The sequence below is a fragment of the Girardinichthys multiradiatus genome, chromosome 24 (assembly GCF_021462225.1).
Source record: "Girardinichthys multiradiatus isolate DD_20200921_A chromosome 24, DD_fGirMul_XY1, whole genome shotgun sequence".
Classification (NCBI taxonomy): domain Eukaryota; kingdom Metazoa; phylum Chordata; class Actinopteri; order Cyprinodontiformes; family Goodeidae; genus Girardinichthys; species Girardinichthys multiradiatus.
The window spans coordinates 16,454,249-16,475,239 of NC_061816.1; the positions used below are offsets into that span (position 1 = coordinate 16,454,249).

The following is a 20,991-nucleotide window of genomic DNA, read 5'->3' on the forward strand; positions in this document are numbered from 1 at the left end:
ATAAGAGTTATTGCTTGAATTAAAATTAATCAAAAATGAATTTGAGGTTTGTATAACAATCCACTTTAAAATGTTGAAGTATTTTTCCAGCCTTTATACTTCAAAACAACTCATTATTAACCTGTCCAACAGGTTTATCAACTTCTTTCGTTCTTCAATCCCTTCAGAAATATACCTGGATTGTTTTGTTAATGTTAATTTATCATGCAGATAATTTTTTTGTGTTCCTTTTATGCCACATGTTTTAATTTGGTTAAATAAAAGCCTTTGACTACCACCGCAGGCTTGTGTTTGGCCTTAGTAGCAAATCTAAAAGGCTCAAGTCAGCAGTTGCTCAAAGATCAGCTGATTAGTTAAGTGCTTTGATACAATCAAGCGGAGCTACTAAACCACAGAATCAACAAAGAAAACAAAAGGAAAACTGCACAAAGAAACCATATCTCCTCAGTTTCAACAAACTGAATGAGCACAATTAGTATTTTTTTTTTTAAAACAGCTGTGCAAAAGTATTTAAACGCCTCAAACCTTTTCACATTTTCTCGCCTTCCAACCACAAACGTTAATGGATTCTATGTGATAGCCCAACAGAAAGCAGGAAAATAATAGCCGGATAATAGCAGGATGCTGTGTGAAAAATAACACTGCAAATGAACACTCCATCCCTACTGCAAAGCATGAAGGTGGTATCATCATCCTTTAGGGATGCTTCTCCTCTGCAGGGACAGTGAAGCTGGCCAGAATTGATGGGAAGATAAATGGAGGTAAATACAAGGTTATCCTGAAAGATGTTCCTATAAAGTATTTTAGTATTATTATTTAAGTATTAACATTTTTTTTATGTGTGTAAAGATTTTTTTAAACCATTTATAATTTTGCTTCCACTTCACATTTATACAAAATCCCCTCAAAAACCCGCATTAGATTAGTTTTTATGTAATAAAATGTAGAAAGGTTTGAGGGGTAAGAGATGGTACCAACAAGGAATTAACTTATCCTGTAACAGAAACTCTGTTAGAAAACTCACATAAGTGAAGAAAATGTCATCTTTCATATTTCCTGTGTTTCCCTCCAGCGGCAGCACCATCTCACTTGGTGTCCAAGCACTGGCAAAGCTGAGGAACTCCCACCTGTCCTTGTCACCCTCATCAGCCTTCAGGTACTCTTTCCTGCCGTTCAGCGTGCTACCAGTAACAGTTTCCTGGAAGTCACACCACATTCAGCTTTATCTTGTTCGCAAGTGTCATTTTTTTCCTTTTTAGCTCCTGTAATATTTTTCTCAGTCACACATCATTCAAAGTAAACATGACACCAATTAAAGTTTCAGCAACTTTGCATGAATTACTCCCAGCATGCTCCCATAATGTCATCAGCAGTACCTTCCTGTTGAGCATAGACCACATGACAGTGTCAAAGGTGCCCTTGGCAATGAGGTAGTGCACATTGACAGAGGACGTCTGCCCGATGCGGTGAGCGCGATCTTCCGCCTGCTTCATGTGTCCGGGGTTCCAGTAGAGCTCTGCAAACACCACATGGCTGGCAGCGGTGAAGGTCAAACCCTACACAGAACACACAAACACAAGCTACCAGCATGATCTGAGAAAGAAAAGGCAGAATTCACTCTTTTAAGACTATCACCATTACCATCGGATTGCCATTTAAGCAATTAAAATAAATGGCAAGTAGGTACTTATTCTGGCTTGAAAGCCTGTAGTTAGTAAACAAGGTGCATGTCTTGTTTGTTATTTACTATTCTCTTCAAGCCATTTAACTTCTTTTATCATTTTTGGCTGAAAGGAAAAAATATATAGGTTGAGTTATAGTGTACCTGGCCGGCTGCTTGGATACTGAGGATGGCCACTCGTGTGTCTGGGTCGCTCTGGAATCTGTGAACAAACTTGATTCGTTCCGATGAAGGCACGCTGCCATCGATTCGGATATAACCAGCCTAGCAGACCAGAGGAGACACCAAAGTGTGGAATTTTCTGTGATTAATTCATCTTTACAAATGTGCCCATTGAGCTATGCTGCAGCAAAAATGTTAAATTATATATTGATACAGAACAGAGTAAGGACATCAGTGCAGTTTGAAACATTATATAACCTAAAGCAGTGGTAATTATTCATTTTTGATAAGGAATAAGAGAAATGAAAGGTCGCTAGTTGTTTGCCTAACATACTATTCCTTCTTTCTGTTAAGTTCAATTGAAACAGACAATTTAGGCCAAGCTATGTTATGTTTACCTCAGACGTTGGGTAATGAATATGGGAATGACATCAAACCTATTTTAATCATGTTCCAGTTGCAAGTAAAAATAAACGACAGGGTTTGCTTGCTGTTTTGCCACAAGCTAGCCTATATACTAACTGCTATTAGCAACGCAAGCTAACTACAATATATTTCTGTGCATTCTTTTGCCTTCAAACAGGAAATAATAATGTTTGCAGATAGACGTAAAATACTGTTAGACGATGCATGCAACTTTCACAATTTATAAAAGTGAGGCCGCCATACTAGGCATGACTATACTAGCTCACAACCAAAACAAATGGTAACAGATGTTAATAAAAGGTTTTCATATAATGATATACATTTAAATTAAATTATACATGACATTTGGATATTTTTATGACAATGTATCCTTCTAACTCACGAAAATACTGAACCACAATGAAAAAAAATGAACTCAAAAACCATAATTTAACTACATGGCAACAAAATATAACTCGTAGTGCTGCCCTGCATCTCTGTGGCTGTTAGCTTGCTAGCATGTAAACCACTTTTAAGATATGTTTGAGAAATAGGGCTTATTCAATCAAAACGTGTCTTGTTTAGATACTGAAACACACTTTAACAGTGACACAATTAGATAAAAGCCAAAAAGGAGCAGCTAAATCTAGAGTTTGGTAACATACTCTTCTGCCAGGCAGCAGAAAAGCTGTGAATAAAGTATGAACAAAGGTTTTCAGGTGTAGTAGGTTGTGTGCCTTATTATCCAAAACTCCTTTATGAATATAATATAAAAGATTAGACAAACAATTAGAGTAGACGAGGGAAGTAGGGTTACTGCACTCTTCACTGAATGTAATTATGGTTCATGTCATAAAAAGGCTGGGTTTCCATTTCTTCCAAGCTGCCACAGACTAGTATTAGGAAAATAATAGAACGTAATATTTTATTACCCTGAATGCTATGGAGTTTTGTGAGAAATTTTAAAATGAACACATTGTGCAACCCTGATCAAAGAGACCTTTAGTGAACTGGGTAAACAGAATGAGAACACAACTGAAAACATGGTGCCTGTTTAATTGAAACATGAACTTGACATTCAGTGAGGTACCACTGCACTATGGTGACTGCACTCTTTTGATTTGGGCCCATCTGTCCTGTGGAGCCACTAAGTGGCCATCAATAGGACGTTGTGTTCCTACTGTGCCGCTCCCACATGTTAATGCGACTGTGACTGCATGAATATTAAGGATGCCCGTTTTATTTCTGGAACAATAAAATGTCAAATATACATGTTTGCTCATTTTTGGGAAAGCCAGCACCTCAAAGACAAGAAAACATCCACTAGTCAACTTGATAATTGAATAGAGATGATTTGTTTCCATTTCTTGCCACTCAAAGTTTTATTGAACAACCTCCCCAATTCATCAACAGGTGAGACACATGGAGCATGAAGACAGTGACGTTATGCACGTCTTTGCCAAGCTTCACATCTCCCAGCGTTGCTTGACGTTCCTTTTTTTAGCTCATCATTGTTAATTGGTGAGCGTGAACACACCACAGAGTGAGAGTCTCAAGAAGGAATGTGTTATCACACCTCGTGCCACCATATTACATTCAGATGACAACTTCTCGACCGCTACACGCACACCTGAACTGCTTCACAGGTTGCTGACGCCAACCTAGGAGAATACATGCTTTTAATTAGTTGGAAAAAAAACGTATGAAGAAAAGTTTACTTCCCGAGAAAGAAGTAAACCTCGGATGCAATGTAAATTAGGATGCAGCTTACTTGAAGAATTTGGAGATTCTTATCAGACGATGTTAGTAATTTGTTAATTGTTTAAATGTTGTGCCCGCATTTAATTATACACCTGCAACTGACTCAAAAGCACAAGATTTTAATAATTCATGACGGCTAACATCTGTTGTCAGTGCAAGCTCGACTTGTGAGCACACACATCATTACTCTGTCAAAGTAAATCGCAACTATGACTGGGTTTTGCTTTATAAACACAGCAGGACTATGGATGAAAGAATAAAACCAAAACATGGGGCCAATTATGTCTGATAAGCCAGAAAGGAAGCGTGAAATATGAACGCACTCTGCACGATTAGTATCTCCAGGTCACATTTAATAGGCAATGAAACTCCCTGGAGCTGGAATGTTAAATGGAAATATGAAACTTAAGCTTTAAAAAACAGCAAAGCGATCTGTGCTACCTGTGTAAAAACATAAGTTGTAACTCATTTGACAAATTCTGTGGAGGCTTCAGGAACGAAACTGGAGCTTTGTTACTCCCACATTAAATCTAATACATAAAATAAATAAACGTTTACTTTGTCAGTATGTCAAAGTGACAGCTGCATTCTGGAACAAAGAGATTCAAAAACATCATTTAAAATGTGAAAAGTTGGATTCAACTATGGATTGAATTTTAAAAATGTTTGGGTGCACAATTTAGAATGTATTAGGAATTTTGTCAAATCAAAACACGGTCTTTTAAATTAGTTACATTGGTTGTTGTTGATTGGTTTTGAGCAAAAGCTTTTTCAATAAGGTTGAGTTCGGAGCTTTGGGACATCAAAACCAGCTTGGAATTAAGTTTCAATTTAAGCTTTGATTTGAGGTAGTCGTGTTTCTTCATTGTTCCATCCTCTTTGTGCGAAACAGCGCCAAAGCATAATGCTGCCACAACCATGCTTTTCAGTTTGTACAGTGTTGTTAGTTTTAAAAGCTTCACCTCGACTTCTCCAGACATACTTGTGATCACAGAGGTCACACAGCTTCTTCTTTGACTCATCTGAGCATAAAACCTTTCCCTAGACAACACTTGGCCTGTCTGTGCAGGCAGCTGGAACTGTTCTTGATCTTGGAGCAAGGGCCACCTTTTTGGTTGTCACCCTTTTAATCTATGGCGATAAATAACTTTTCTCAATGGACAGAAGCACTGGTGTTCCAGCATTTTGCAGCGCATGGCAAGCTTGGGTCTTGCGAGTTTCCTGGCAGGGGGCTTTAGGTCTTCTTCGAAACCTTGGCAAAGCTGTGACACATTTAAAAGCTTTTACTTGTAACCAGTTTTTTTTTTTTTTTTTGAAGTGATGATCCTTGAATCTGCAGTTGTTTAGAAATGACCTCAAAAGACAGCTTGTATAAATATAAAACTCTTCTTCTTTGATATGATTTGACTATTATTCAATGAGTACAATTCAATTCAATGCGTTATGTTGTTAATATAAAATAACAGCGGTTTTTAGGTAAGTGATTTTTGTCATGGCCAATAAAAAACATTACAATATGCAAAATTAGTGTCTACTTTTTTTAACCACATTTTTATATATGCATGTAATAAAACAGGGGAGTCATAAAACCATGCAGGTTCCTGAAACCAGCAGCAACCAATATTCCTAATCTGTAATTTTGCAAAAAAGTCCCACAAACATAAATAATAAGAAAAAAAGAAACAAACAAATAAATGATTTGCATGATACAATAAAAGAAATACAATTTTAGTGCTAGTGAAACCGAACACCATCCCAGGAAAAAATAATGACTGAAACTATATTTGAAACCCTGATAATTATGATGAGACTCCAAAAAACAAGTGTAGGTGTGTCTCTGTAATCAGTTGGGTATTGTGTTTAAAGCAGCAGGGCAAGAACAGACGGGTTGTGCTTTGGCATCCAGTGGCTGCGTCCAGATTAGAGCAAAAAATACTGGTTGAGGGAGGTGACCTGGGTCATGTGCATCTGTTTCCGTGTACTAAGGAAGGTGGTGGGTTTGTGCACAGCTTGTGTGATAAATCAGTGCTACTTTCTTAGTTTCTTATCACTTTGTTTATAAGTTTTCGTTTCCTGTCTTGGCATCTTAGGCAAGGCATCCGGTTGCCGTGCAGTGTCAGGTCAGATTTGCTGAATTGACTTAAAGTCGTGAAAGACCATATCCGATTCAAGCAACCAAGTGGATAGGAGACAACAATTATAAGCCAGCAGAACTGTGGGCGGAGGCAGAGTAACGACTACAGCAGAGCACCAGGTCAGTTCGCCCAATCACAAATTTTTCCCTCCGTTTCTCCCTTCCTATTTGTATTTATTACCACTAATAAACTACTTTGTACCCAATTACTTAAATTACTGCACAATAGTAACAGAAAAGTATGTTTATGAATTAGGGATGTAAATAGTCAAAAATCATCAAATCTCAGGCATATATTTGAAAACTTTGTGTTACAACCCATTTCTATTAATAATGGGATCATAATGATAATGATAATGAATAATAATCTTTTCCTAGGTTACGTTAGTTGATTCTTTTAAAATGTGAAAGATTCTGACCCCTAATGTTACATAACAAATAATAGAAGAAAACAACTAATTAAAACTAAAAGTTAAAAATACATAAAAAAACCTGAACAAGAGACAATGAAATAAATACAAGTGGCAAATATATCTACGTTTCTCAGCAGCTGCAGAGAATGGGGAAGAGCACAGATTTTAAATTTGAGAGCAAGATTTCTCCATTTTTACTCCAGATGTTTCAAGGCTCTCCCTCAACACTGTCCTCTCACATTAAAAAGTCTTGCTTTCTCAAAAATACACAATAAAATTCATCCGAAATACTTTACGATTGTCAGATTGAATGCTTCTTGTGCAAATATGCATACTGAACTTCCACCTTCATCCCGTCTTTTCATCCATTTCTCTACAGTGAACTCTAAATGCACAAAAGGCATGTCTTAAAGGAGGCAGTGGTGTCAAGATCACACTGCCGGTCTGTTGGGTCAGAACTGTTACCAGGCCGATATACCAGTTTGTTCCGAATGAGGACAGAGGAAGTTAAAGTGCAAACAGAAGCAGAGGAGTTTAGAGCAAAAGCATCCAATCTGATCACAGAAACATACTTTTAAGGAGGAACAGAGCATATTTGTAAGCGAGTGTTACAGCAGAATTTTGAGCGAGAGCAGTGTATCAGTGAAAATACGGAATCCTGCTATTAAATTGAAAATATACCCTTGAATCTTTGTTAGAAAAGGTATAGGTAATTGAGTGATTGTTTCTGCATCCAAATATATTTTGTGTGCATGAGAGTGCCAGAGGTTACCTTGGCCTCGATGGCGGCTTCAGTGCAGGCTTGCAGCATGGTGAGGTGGTGGGCGAACACCAGGAACTTCAGCTGCTCTGCCTCCAGCATCATCTTAATGTAGTCCTTCACAGCTCCCGCCTGACCGCACATACACACAGAAATAGACACAGATGAAAGAGAGCCACTGAATCCATCACTTCACCGCTCGGCCACACAGCGGCAAGATCAGTAAAGAAGTCAATTAATCACCGCTGCATCCTTTCTTTGTGATCGATTTGCTATTGAATGCCAGGGATCCTGACTTTAAAAGCAGCGAGCGAACACAGCGACCGGGGCGCATTTGTCAGCTCGCAGATAGTGAGAGCAAATCAATAACTCGCAGCTTGGCAATATGATCGGAATGTGTGTGTGTGCTCTTTTGATTATGGCGACAACAGACACGAAAAAATCCACGTATTGATGCCCGAACAATCAGAGAAAGAACACATTTCATTACTAAATCCAGTGTTTCAGATTTCAGCTGAAGTTTAAAACTTTTGTTTATCAGACATAAAATGAAGTGTTTATAGACCTACAGTTTTGGCACATTTGGTGAAACCCCTGGCAACGATGTGTAGAAACAATGACAATGAGCTGCATGTAGACAGCATCTAATGGTGGTTATGGCGACTGTCTCTCCAAAGACGCTACTCTTTGCTGCAGTCCAACCGTAATTTTAGCGGATTTTTTAACCTCTTTTACCGTCCTGCTCACTCTGAGCGGTGGTAAGTTAGACTCTGGTCCGTATTTGTTACAGTTCCAGATGTTTAACACTTTTTATTCATTGTTCTGACTGTATTTAGGAGCCGATCCTGCTTTATGGTGATCAACACACGTACTGGCTAAGAAAAATGAGCTTCAGTGTCACGGCATACTTATGCTTACTGGATTGGCATGTTGTCCTTTCTTTCCCATTTTTAAACCTGACTCAGAGAAATGGGCACCTTTGTCATGGCATATTTCTACTTACTAGAATGTTCTGTCATCTTTACGATTTTTAAAGGCATCATGGAGAAATTTGCTTTTTTGTCACATCATATTTATGCTTCAGGGAAACAGGAAGTGATGGATTCCCAAGTAGAAGTTGCTACACTCTAGTTAAATTATAAATGTTCGAATAAAAACAGGTTTTCAGTTACATTTATTTTGCATCGTTGTGTATTCCAATCAGAATGGCAAAGGTGATTTTAGTATAAACAATTATTTCTCTCCTCATTAAATGTTCTCAAGTTAAAGGTTGGCTTGTTCTTAAATTTCCAGTATGAGATTAGGCTGCTGCAATAAAAGATTAGCTTATTTTAAAGGGGTTTTATGCATCTTTAACATGGCTTCTGGTAAATATGGAAAGTGGGTGTTAAATCAGGTTGACTGGTATGGGAAGAAACGTGTGCCATCAGAAACTGAATCTGAATTGCTCAGACTGAATCTGTATTTGTGTAATTTGAAATTAAATGCATTGGTTTGAAAATGAATTTCACTTAACTGAAACTGAATATAATGGTTTAAAACTGAACTTGTTTGTTTTAAAACTGCTTTGTTTTGTATTGAAAATTCAGTTTGATTACTTTCACTTTCAGGTCTGAAATCAGTTCCAAAATTCATTTTGTGTAACACATCCGGGTCCTTGAAGCCAGAGATTAATCAAACACAGATTTACTGACTCACGGATGTCGTTCACTATTGCTGTGTCCAAATTCAAGACTGCATCCTTTGAAGGATTGTAGGCCTATAACGTCCTGGATGAATGCTGTCCAATCTCCAAGGTTCCAAGAAATGCGTCCTTCCTATCCCAGATTTGAAGGATGGGTCAGGTGTATCCTCCGTGTCCCACCCTATCCCATGATTCATTGCGGGTCGAAGTAGATTGTTCAAACGGAAGTAGCAAAGGCCAGAGGAGAGAAAAAAGCTGTGAATAAAATTGGATATATTGCGCATTCTGTGAAACAACTGAACTTTTACAATGTTTTTAGACGAGAATGTAGTTGTGTAAACCTGAAATATCTGATCAGTTTATCAAGATATCGCTTAATTACACAAATGCGCCAATATGTTCGTCCGCTGTCCCAGCCGCCGCTCGCCTCGCCAGCTGTCAGCTGACCGGGTGGTTGAGGTGCGCTAAACCCCAAGAGAACAGCTGACTCCCGGCACGTTGTTTTCATAATCCCGCTGGGTTTCCCCAATGGGATTAAACAGATATAATTCAGTCAAATGAAATCTAATATTAATGTTTTTGGTTTATTTATTATTATAATAATAATTATTATTATTATGCTCTTCAAATAAACTGATTTAAACTTTGTTCCTAAAGTTAATATGTTAGTGTTTAAGTTGTTTAAAGCTTTACAAATAAATTAAAGAAATGGTATTTGTCATCAATGTATTTTATCTAGTGTTAGATTTTTATATCTATGAAAACAAAAAATATTTTGAACATTTTAAATGGCTGAATAATAAACAAGATCATAAAACAATAACATTTTAAAACAAAACAGCATTATAAGCCATCAGCAATAAGTAAAAGGGTAAATAAAAACCGTGTAGTTATTTACAGTAGAAACAGCGTTATTAACCTTCAGGCTCCATTTGTTCAACTTCACAGCTCTGCGCTTCATGCTAACACGGTTGCTAGGCAACAGAAGTTACACTGAGGCAAGGGTAAGAGAAACGCAGACCGATGTAACACCGGCGGCAAACTAAGCTAATCTGGCATGTTTAGCTAATAGCTACAGGTAGCATAAATGTTACTGTTTGACCATCATTTGTTTACATGATGCTTCTAATAGATGTTCATTTAACTTGGTGATTGACATCCGCCAAGCTCATGTAGCTGCACTGCTCCAGCTCAACATGCCGTAAAGGAAGTTTAACCTGAGGTGAAATGTAAATCCATGAATCTGTGTTTGATTAATCTGTGGCTATCCTCAAGGACCCGGATGTGTGACAAAAAACTGAATTTTGGAACTGAAATTGAATTACAGACCTGAAAGTGAAAGTAGTCAAAATGAATTTTTAATGCAACAAAATACATTTTAAAAGCAAATGAATTCAGTTTCAAACCATTAAATTCAGTTTCAGTTTAGTGAAATTCATTTTCAAACCAATGCATTTAATTTCAAATTACACAAACACAAATTCAGTCAGAGCAATTCAAATTCAGTTTCTGATGGCACAGGTTTCTTCCCATAGACTGGGCTTATATTTTATTTTAGATGGAATATTGGGAATGCATTTAGAACATTTTCAGATTTTCTTTTAGAATAAAAAAATAAAAAGTTTGGTCTGGCTACCTGTCAAAGTGTCAGCAGCAGTGCAAAATTAATGCAGTGAGTTTCTTGAATGTGTCACTCCTAAGTTATTGGATATTTTCTTCCTTATGTAACATCTCTGTTGGTTTTGTTTTATTTATGAAGTGAAGCAGCAACAATGCCTTAAAAAGATCAGAGCCCACATTTAGCAGCCTATTGCTTGTGCCTGACCTTAATTGACAGTGTGAAGCTAACAATCACCACCTCCCCCCGAAAAGAAAAGGAGGCAAGGCAAAAAGCGAGGGAGCTAACTGTGCCCTGAAGATATTCGTATCTATAATGTCAGCATGTGTGTGTGTGGCCGTCATTGAGCATCTGGACTCAGCTCATTTAGGAGCCCCCGGGCCCACCAGAGCGCCCAAGAATAGCACCAACTAGTGAGAAATATTGAGGTTTGATTTGAGCCTAACAGAACCCTTACGAGGCGTTTTCGCCTCTGTGGTGTGAATCCAGCTCCTAAAATCCAACCCCTCCCCTCCAACCTGACAACCTCTGCAGCCGTCACACCTGCTCTGGAGGAAGAACCTCTGCTGATAATTAGCCGATGCGCCTGATAATGAATCTGTCCGCCAGGCCCGCCGACCCTGTTCTGATCAGAGGGGTCCTCATTACTGACGGCTTGGCTTCGCCCGCTTCCTTCCGCCGAGTTTAATTAGTGCATAAACTTCTCGCCTGTCTGAAGCAGCCCGTTATCTTTGCTTTAAAGTCCGGCATCAGAGCTGTCCTCTCTGGGTAATTGGGAGCAGATGCTTGGCGGGTAAAGCAACAAAAATACCCCAAAGGCATTTGGCAGCTCTGTCGCCTGGCGGTACTGGAAGGCAGGCAGGGCCCACGATGCTCCTCAGAGCGACAAACATGTGAGAACTTATCACACCACTCCACCCCTCCCGATGATCCAAAAAAGGAAGCTCTGTCTTTTTTTCCCCATCTAAAGTACCAAAACTGTATTCGACTCTGAAAGGAAATGAGATTGGTCTGGGAGCATTGGCTTTGAGGTGGATGTAATGAAAGGAGGTCCAGACTTAGGCTAAACTGAGCAGAAATCCAATCAGTAAACAACACCAAGTGCAAAAAAAGATCCAAGCTTGCAGGCAGGCTGAGCGAGCAGCGTGTCAATGATTGCATTTGGTAGTTATCTCCGGTCTTTGTTAACCTCGGGGTGACGCTCCTCATGGCGGAGGGAGTTTGGCTAATTGAGAGGAATGCCAGCCCTCGAACGCGGGCAGATGGTGGTTTATTCACCTACAAATACAAGAGACGGAGGAGATGCCTGTTCTCTGAGCTCTATGATTAGCGAGGGAGGAGGCGGATCAGACGGTGCACGATTTATTACAGTAAAAATGTTTCCTCTGAAGAAAAGAGAATGTAAATGAATGTTAAATTCTAGTGGTTCTGACCCCAGCCTCCTTCCTGCAGGGTGCGTCCAGCCACCTTCTCACAGTGCTTATTCTCTTTCTCATTAAAAAACATCTCTTAAACTGAGAGCTGAACGGGTTTCCATGGCAACAACATCACAGAGATGCTATTTTAGTGCAGTGTGTAACTTTGATATAAGGTGTAATCATGCCAGGCTGGACGCAACTAAATAATACCTCGGTTATAACTCCCTACTTTGTCTAAGTGCTTTCACTGGTCACCATTAGGCTCTGTTACCATGGCAATGCTTTCCCATGAGATGTCACAGAGTACACAGCAGAGTGTGCTGAGAATGATGCTGCGCCATCAATTCACCGTTTCCCTGCAACGTCAAATGAAACAACACTATTTGATGCTGTAAAAAGTTTTGGATTTTTAATTTTTCAAACAAAGTAACTTTTAAGGTCACTTATCACTTTTACAGGTACAGTTTGTTGCAAAAGTATTCATACTACTTGAACTTTTTGCCATGTTACAACACTGATACCAACACAAAGTAATGCATAATAGGCATAAGGACTTATCCTTCACTGCAAATAAGGCTGCATTTCCTTTGAGGTGTGTCTCTAACAGTTCTGCACATCTGGAAACTGAAATGTTTGTCAATTCTTCTATGCAAAACAGCTCAAACTCAGTCAGATTGGATGAAGTGAGTGCAAACATCAAATCTAAAGACTTGCCATAGATTCTCATCTGGATTTAGGTCTAGACTTTGACAAGACCGTTCTATGACATGAATATGTCTGAACTATTCCATTGCAGTCCTGGCTATATGTTCAGGGCTGTTGTGACAGAAGGTGAACCTTTGTCCCAGTGTTGAATGTTTTGCAGCCTATAATGGGTTTTCTTCCACAATTGTCATGTTTTTAACTCAATCCATTTTCCCATCACCTCTGACCCGCCTACCTGACCCTGCTGGAAAAAAAGTATCCCCACAGCATGGCGCTACCATCAGCATATTTTACAGTTTGAATGTTGTACTTAGGGTGATATGCTGTGTTAAATTTTCTCCTTACATGGCATTTTGCATCTAGGCCAAACAACTTAAATTTTAGCATCACCTAACAAGAGCACCTTCTCCCAAATTCTTGCTGTGTCCCTTATATGGACCAATACTACAATACCAATTAGGTGGCCTCTGAAGAGTCTTTGTTGCACTCAAGTTCATTTATATGTAACACAGTGATAGAGGGTGAATACAGACTTTTCAGGTTTTTATTTGTAAAACATCTGTGGTAAACTGTAAAGTGAAATGTGCTGTCATTAGTTGTTTATATTAAAACAGACCCACATGACAAGTAAGACATTTCCAGAACAGTTTTGATGGATCATCAAGAACTTCACAAGGAGAGGTTTGGTTTCAGTGAAGAATAGTTCAAGAGTGTCCAGCTAGCATCAGGACTATCTCCAGCTGAGGAGAGACATTAAAAGTGTTCTTTGCAGCAATGTAGAGAGGTGAAGATATTTGGACAATAAAGGCAACATAGAAATTCTTTATGCCCAAGAAGGGTGAACAGTAGAAGACTGGTATTTTCTATGATTGTTCAGGAGATTGGTAAATTAACTTAACTAAAGAAAAGCAAGCATGACTTTATAATACCTATTTAGGAAAATAGAGAGAAGATCTAGCCTTATCAACTATTTACTGGACTGTTACATGACATACTGGATAAATCAAGACATATCACCATCTGGTCTCCTATTACCTTGGCAATAGCTGTTTGCTTGTACATCTGTGTAACCAGGCCCATGACCTCTACGAAGGGGTTTTCTGTAGCAACGACCCCTGACCCCAGTCCCTTCATCAGCCTCTCCCACTCTGCGAAACTGGCCGAGGCCTCCTGCATGCAAGGAGAGCACAAAGACAGTGAGGTTGTGTCCTTTAATCCTTCATTCACCCTCCTCTTCTCTCTTGTTCTCTCCTGTTATTGAGATATAAAGGGCAAAACAATTAATGGTGCTGCTGGGTGTCCTACTTTTTCCTGGAAGAGAAAGAAAGAAAAAGGGAGGCAAAAAAAGAGATGGAGAATTCCCAAGGATGCTTCTCCCTCCGACTGGGCTGCTGTGTTAGGTGGGTCATGAGCGTCTCCCAATTATAGCTGCCTTGTGACAAGCCGGGGTCGAAGATGGAGAAGCAGCCCAGCCGGTACAATAAATCAAAGGCGCCTTGCGCACTCTCAAGGTGATTGGCGAGAAGTATTTAAGGCGAGATCGGAGATCACAGTGGGAAAGGCTGCCTGTGAAGAGAAGCATATGCTTCCACCTCCTCATAAACAAGAGACGCCGAGGGATTCCGGGTTTGTTTTACCAAGACGTAGCTCAATCACGAACTGGTAGAAAACCTCATTTACAGTGGTTTCCTGAAGCATTCATACCCCGAGAACTTTTCCACATTTTGTTATGTTACAACCTCAAACTTCTATGTATTTCATTAGGATTTCATTTAATAGACCAATGCATGTCAGTACAAAAGTGGAAGGAAAATTACACATACGTATATTAAAAGCATGCAGTGTATTTCTTTTTAGCTACAATCAGTCAATAATTTGTAGAACTGTATTTCACTGCAATTACAGCTACAATTACACTACAGTTTCTGCCCATTCTTCTCTGCAAAACTCAAGCTCAGTCAGACTGGATGACGAAGGAGAGCCTCTGCTTCTCTGCATTCAAATGATTCAGTTAAAATGGTTTGGGCAAATGATCAAGATGCTTCCTGGGCGCCTCCATTTGTAGGTTTTCAAGCCACATTCCACTAGACGTAGACCCAGAACTTGCTGGAGGGACATGCAGTATATCCCATCTGGGCTGGGAATGCCTTGGGATCCCTCTGAAATCGGGGAGAGGGATGTCGAGGTTACTCTCCTGGACCTGTTACCCCAGGACACAATCTCAGATGAGCAGAAGACAATGGATAGGTGGATGTCCACAGATTCTCGATCCTGAGCCACAGATCTTCTCTGATTCAGGATCTCCTTACCCGGACTACCAGTTCAGGTGGATGGCCATGACATAATAGGTTTGCAGCTGAGCAAACCTCTTCCCATTTACAGATGTTGTACGGATGGAAATCATTTTGTTGCACTGGATTTTATTTGAAGGTTATCAGAGTACGAGGCGATGCATTAAAATGCTCCACATGTGCAAAGTGCACGAACTTGTTCTAGACCAACTAAAGGGATGTATAATAATGAGATGGAAGGAAATTGATACATTGTTTGGCCCACCAGCAAAGGAGCAGATTCAAATGATAGTAAATAGGTCCACAAAGATCCAGTGTTGTTTTCTCAAAAGCATACATAAAAGCGTACCCTTTCATGTTTTGGGTCTACATTGATTTACAACTATTTACTTTGTTCGTTGCATTAAAATATTGCATTTAGTTTATCATTGAGCAGCGTAATCATCTGGTCAAGAACATAAAATCCTAATAAACACATAGTTTGTGGTTGTAACATACTAAAATCTGAAAAAAACATTTTAAGGACCATGGGATTGTCTTGCAAGCCAGATTTTTGGAATTTGTCTTCAATTGTATTTCATTTATAGTGAATTGAAGCTACTAAATCTGAGCAAAAATAATGCCACAGCAACAAAGGATTTCTCACAGCAGTGCATATCAAATAGTGCAATGCTCTGAGGCATATGGCGCGCTGATAGAAGCCAGAGGTGGACCTTGCCTGATTAAACACACACATAAAGGGGAGTCAAAGGTGAAGTCAAAGAAAATGAGAGGAGTGGGAAAACCAGAAGCTGTAATAATGAGGACTCACACACAAAAACGCACAGATATATATAAAATGGAAGCTTACACGTGTTTACTGAATTGGTACAGAACAAAACATAAAGCTTTGCACTATTTAGTAGAAGGCATTTGCATTTCTGCAGCTTCAAAGTCAAGGACGGCTGAAAAATAGTTTTACCGAGCAACAGCTGGATTAACACAGCCACTCAGGCTGCTTCTCTGCGTTTATTTTAAAATTTAAAACTGCACATTCAAGCATTCATACACTCTATACAATCTGCCGGTTTAAAAAAAGGGGGCCTTAGTGGGTAAGCACTCCACCTGCGATGATATTCACCAGCCTACCGCTGACAAAAGGCCAGGGCTGAAAACGTAAAGGCCAGCAGGGGCATAAAAAGTGTCTGGTGGTGGAAGATAAAAGCCATCATTAGGGAGTAAAATGAGATAGGAGGAATAAACAGGCGGTAAGTGGCCCTGGCATTCAGTATATATTGTCAGTTAGCTAAACTATGCTTCAAAGGATAGCTTGTTTGGATGAAAATAATGTCCTCTCTGTGTTTTATGTTTTATATATTGTGCAGATTTCCCTGCTCTCTTGAAGCACAATAGTGGCGGATATGGCCTGTTCACACTTCAGTCTCCCATCTCTTGAAACCAGTCCATTCAGCTGCTTTAGGGCACATTGTTTTCTCCTAAATAGACAAATATGATGTGCATTCATTTCATCAAAGAGATATAACATATAATATCCAGCAGAGAAATTTTAACACCAAGAGAGCACCAACAACGAGGCACAGCGTGAACTTTTCCTGCTCTAATTGTTGTTGCTATGTAGAAACACAAACCACTTTTAGCTACCAATTAAAGCGTCCCTTAACATTTAGGAAGAATGGGCTGAAACCCAGCATCATCACTTTTCCGAGCAACCTCCTCATTGTGGTGTCACTCCTGGCTCTGAACGTTAATTACTGCTGAAAAAGCACCTCCGCTGTTTTCCCTCACCTGCTGATATGATATAAAATATAACAAAAGCCTCCTGGTGGACGCCTGGATTGTTATTGTTTCCCAACGGGAAAGCAACCCCAGAGCACGGAGAGGGAGGGTCTGAACCGACGGACCAGCAGACCCGGGGTCGAAGTCGCATTAGCATTCACACGTGGATTTAGACGCACGAGGCGCGGCACGAGGCAAAAAACTGCAGCCATAACTTTGGGGAGACTAAAAGGGATACAAACATCCACACATGAAGCATGACATTTACTCTACAGATACTCTGATGTCCTCTTCATGATGGAAGAGAAGAAGGAGCTCAGCACATCTAGGCTTAGGCTGAAAGAAAGATATCATAAATCTAAAGACAGAAGGCAGAGGCAGAAACTTCTTAAAGTGTGAACAAGCAGGAACAATTTATTTCATTTTGTGTGATAGATCTGTTCTTGAGTGCATTATCTATCAAAGTTTACCACTTATGTCAAACTGTGCACCTTGGCAGCCTCCTTGGGCAGGTCAAAGGGGATACGTTGACGGATTTTAGGAGGCAGCTGACTCAGAACTTCGGCTTTGAGTCGACGGATCATGATCTGGCTCAGCCGTTGGTGCAGCTCCTCTAGGTTGGATGCCCCACGACAGTCCCACTGCCTGCGAGGTCCAAAATACCTGCAAAGACAGTCATTAAATAGGTATTTATATTCTGGATGTAGTTAAAGTGCTTTACAAAAGTACTCACATCCCTTTAACTTCAAAGTATGTCACTTTAATTCATAAACTTTACCGTATTTCATTACACGTTTAGATAGACCAATATAAAGTAGTGCTTAACTGTGAAGCGCAAGGGAAATGCAACAACTAAGTGCAACTAATTGCCTTAAACAGCGTTCAGTTGTATTTAGAACTTGAATTTAAAGGTTTTACTGAAGTTTCCAAAATAGATTTAGGTCTGAACTTTGACTGAGCCATTCCAACACATAAATGTTTTGAAGTAATTGTCTAACTGAATGATCACGCTGCTCAAAGTTAAATCTCCACCCCAGTCTCAACTGTGTTACAGTCTTTAACAGGTTTTCCTCCAGCCCTCCATCCACCTTTCCATCAACTCAGGCCAGCTTCCCCATTGCTGCTAAAGAAAAACCTTACCACACCATGATGCTGTCACCACCGTGCATCACTGTATGGATGATGTGTTCAGGGAAGTGAACAGTTTTTTTTAATCATGTAGGCCAGAGTGTTCAGTTTTGTACTGGATGCACTGGTGTCTTTTAAAAAGGGTAAAATATATATGCAGTCCTAACTTCTTAGTTTTTAAAAGAGCATGCTTCCGTTTTCTTCCATTCACAAATAGGCATGACTTTTTGTTGTAGTATCTCTCAAGATCCTAAAATACACAGAAGTTTGTGGTTAGGTACTTGTGCAAAGCACTGTAGACACCTTTAAACCTTCCCACTTGGGAGCTGATCAGCACTGCAACACTGATTAACTGCTGAGCTGCTCTGCTGAAACACCCCAGTTTTTACCTAAGGCTACTCTGCAAACCTGGAAAACTATTTCGTTTGATAGCTAAGCTGAGAGGTTCATCACAAAACTCACCATCACATTTTACATTTATCAGCCAAATGATTTGTTAGAATTTGAATTGTTAGCACTGGCTGTCCTCACAAAGGCTGGTTATTTGCCATGCTGGCTGAAAGAGTGGACAAACCTCACACGGGGCTGCCAAAAGTAGTTGGTTCACACTTCAGTGAGTACAGTTTTTGTTGATGAAAGGTGCAAAACTACTTCTTCTAAAATGTGTTGTTTAAAGCATGAGCTTTCATGCAGCAATGCTGTTTCTCTATCCCAAAGGTTGCTCTAGTTTCTCGCATCAAGTCCAGTTTCATAAAAAGGACAGTGTACGAGGACAGTTCAGATGGCTCTGCTTGGTGTCCTCTTCTGTGTATGTCTCAGAATGGCATTCCCCACCCAAGATCCACACTATCATATACAAAGTGTTAGCACTGATGGCCCCCATCCCATCCCTGACTGAGCTGATAACTTTGATGGACATCCAAAGGAATGCATTTGATGCGTTTGTTCACACATTTAACTGATCGTCACTAACAACTAGGAGCCAGCTGGCATGTGACGTTGGGCTTCAATGGTGGCCTGGTTCTTACAACAATCCCTTAAATGAGCAGCAGCGCCACTCCACTCTCAGACATAGCTCACCTTATCCCAACAGACACAATTAAAAGAGACACTAAACCATAAATAAACACTGAATGAAAAGGGGAAGGGAATCTTTTTAGTAACACAGGTAAAATAAAAAATGAATAACACTTTCATGTTTTGTAGTTTATAATAAAGTATATATGGACATAGTCCAAAGTTGAAACTCGAAACTAGTAGGATTTGCTAATTATTGTGCTAACCAATTGAACAATTTACAAACAGGGCCCATAGGCATAGGTTATAGGCTGTCTGTAGGTTATACAACAATCTCATGTTAACTCCAAACATAGATTTGATGTTGGACCCATATGGTTCCTTAATGTGTTGTTCATGTTGAACTGATTTAATCATCACAAATTTGAAACTTAGACAAGAGCTGCAAAGGGTATCCAGCTATTTTTGCCGTTGAGTCCTATTTATGCAACCTAAGTGGGCCCCACACAAAAATCCTGTTTCAAGTCTATGCCCAGGTAATACCCTCAGAAAAGTCCATAATTGGCCCAACATAAACATGCTGGCTGTGAAATGAGCGTGCTAACTGCTATTAGCAATAGAAGCTGATCTATTTAAAGACAAAAGAAACATGTTCACGAACAGAAGTAAAGCACTAGGTGCACCGAAGATTTGATGAAATAAAAACTACTCAATGTGCAGTAAACAGTTAAATGTTGTGTGGCAGCCATAAAGCATTTTGAGGTTTAGGCTGGCAACAGACCTCCGACGTTCTGAGACAGAAATCTGACTTCAGGGGGAAATGCAGTTAACTGTTACCAACTCAGAACTTGGAAATTAAAACCTTGACACAAATGGACAAATGATAAAATGATGACTTCAGTTGAGAAGGCTAAAGTCCACACTAATTTGCTTAGCCTGGAAGCAGAGCAGACACGTGCTAACAACTAGCTTAGCTATGAAGGTAACCTTACAGACATATCACTTACACAAGTGCAAATATTTAACACTTCTCCATTTTCCAGTCCAAGTGGGACCTATCAGAGGTGGAAACAAGGTTTGCCTCCAGTTTTGTTAGGAAAGACATAATTAGCTATTTGCTAACATGGATAAACTATAGAGTTGAGAAAATCTTGATGAGATGAGGATTTTTAATAAATTCAATTAATTTAATTAACTGCATAATAAATAAGCTAAATTTGTAAATTATATACATAATTAACACACAGACTATCGATCTAAAAATTGTATTATCAGCAAACAGCAAAGAAAAATGAGTTTTTTCAGGTTTTCACTGTCACTTATATAAGTGTTCTTGCTTTGAGGTCTGGCGCTGAGGATCTGGGGCAGTCTTTGAATTTCTCCAATTTGTTTCAACACCACTTACTAATTTGAAATTACTGGAAATAATTACAAAGGCACTTATCTATAAGGTTGCAGTAATAATCAGGTGCATCAGAGTGAAAACCAACCTTTTTCTCTATGGAAATGGAAAATGCACTCTGTCAAAGCAGACTGGTCAGAGAGAAGCTGTTTCTGCTGAAAGAAATGAAACACCTACAACCCGACTGATTATTATGCAGTAATAGACAGAATCTTAATTGCTAAAAATTTTTTTTGTGTTGACACAAATAGCCTAGCATTAGACCAGATAGCAAATTTTAAGAGTTTTAATTTTAAATTTTTGTTTTCTTCCACATCAGTTGTAGTGTATATAAAGTGGAAATGCAATTCTTTGGTCTGAACTCCTTGTTTTTATGGTATCTCCGCAGGCCTCTCTTTTACGCCTGTTGTGAGGTGCGTCTGAGAGCAACCCATTTTGGTGCCGTCTCTTTAAATGCTACTGAGGCACTTCACACCCCGCCCCCTTCCAGGTCAAAGAGCGCTCCACTTTAACCCGTTTAACCATTTTTGTAATTTGATAACAATTATCTAGCGCCACAGAAACAAGACAAAACTGACAAAAACAATAAAACATGTTTATGTAATAATAATATTCAAAACATTTAGTACTGTTCTG

At 39.4% G+C, this 20,991-nt stretch overlaps 1 protein-coding gene across 2 annotated transcripts in view; it reads right to left on the reverse strand.

Annotated features, from left to right (window-relative positions):
* zranb3 (zinc finger, RAN-binding domain containing 3) overlaps positions 1 to 20,991 on the reverse strand; it is a 97,127-nt gene that overhangs the window by 51,286 nt on the left and 24,850 nt on the right. For both annotated transcript variants that reach the window (XM_047355505.1, XM_047355504.1), the window contains 6 exons: positions 17,300 to 17,471; positions 13,777 to 13,911; positions 7,329 to 7,448; positions 1,826 to 1,945; positions 1,377 to 1,556; positions 1,025 to 1,198 (listed from right to left, as the gene is read on the reverse strand). In XM_047355505.1, coding sequence (XP_047211461.1) covers positions 1,025 to 1,198; positions 1,377 to 1,556; positions 1,826 to 1,945; positions 7,329 to 7,448; positions 13,777 to 13,911; positions 17,300 to 17,471 — 901 coding nt within the window. The remainder of the gene's footprint in view (positions 1 to 1,024; positions 1,199 to 1,376; positions 1,557 to 1,825; positions 1,946 to 7,328; positions 7,449 to 13,776; positions 13,912 to 17,299; positions 17,472 to 20,991) is intronic.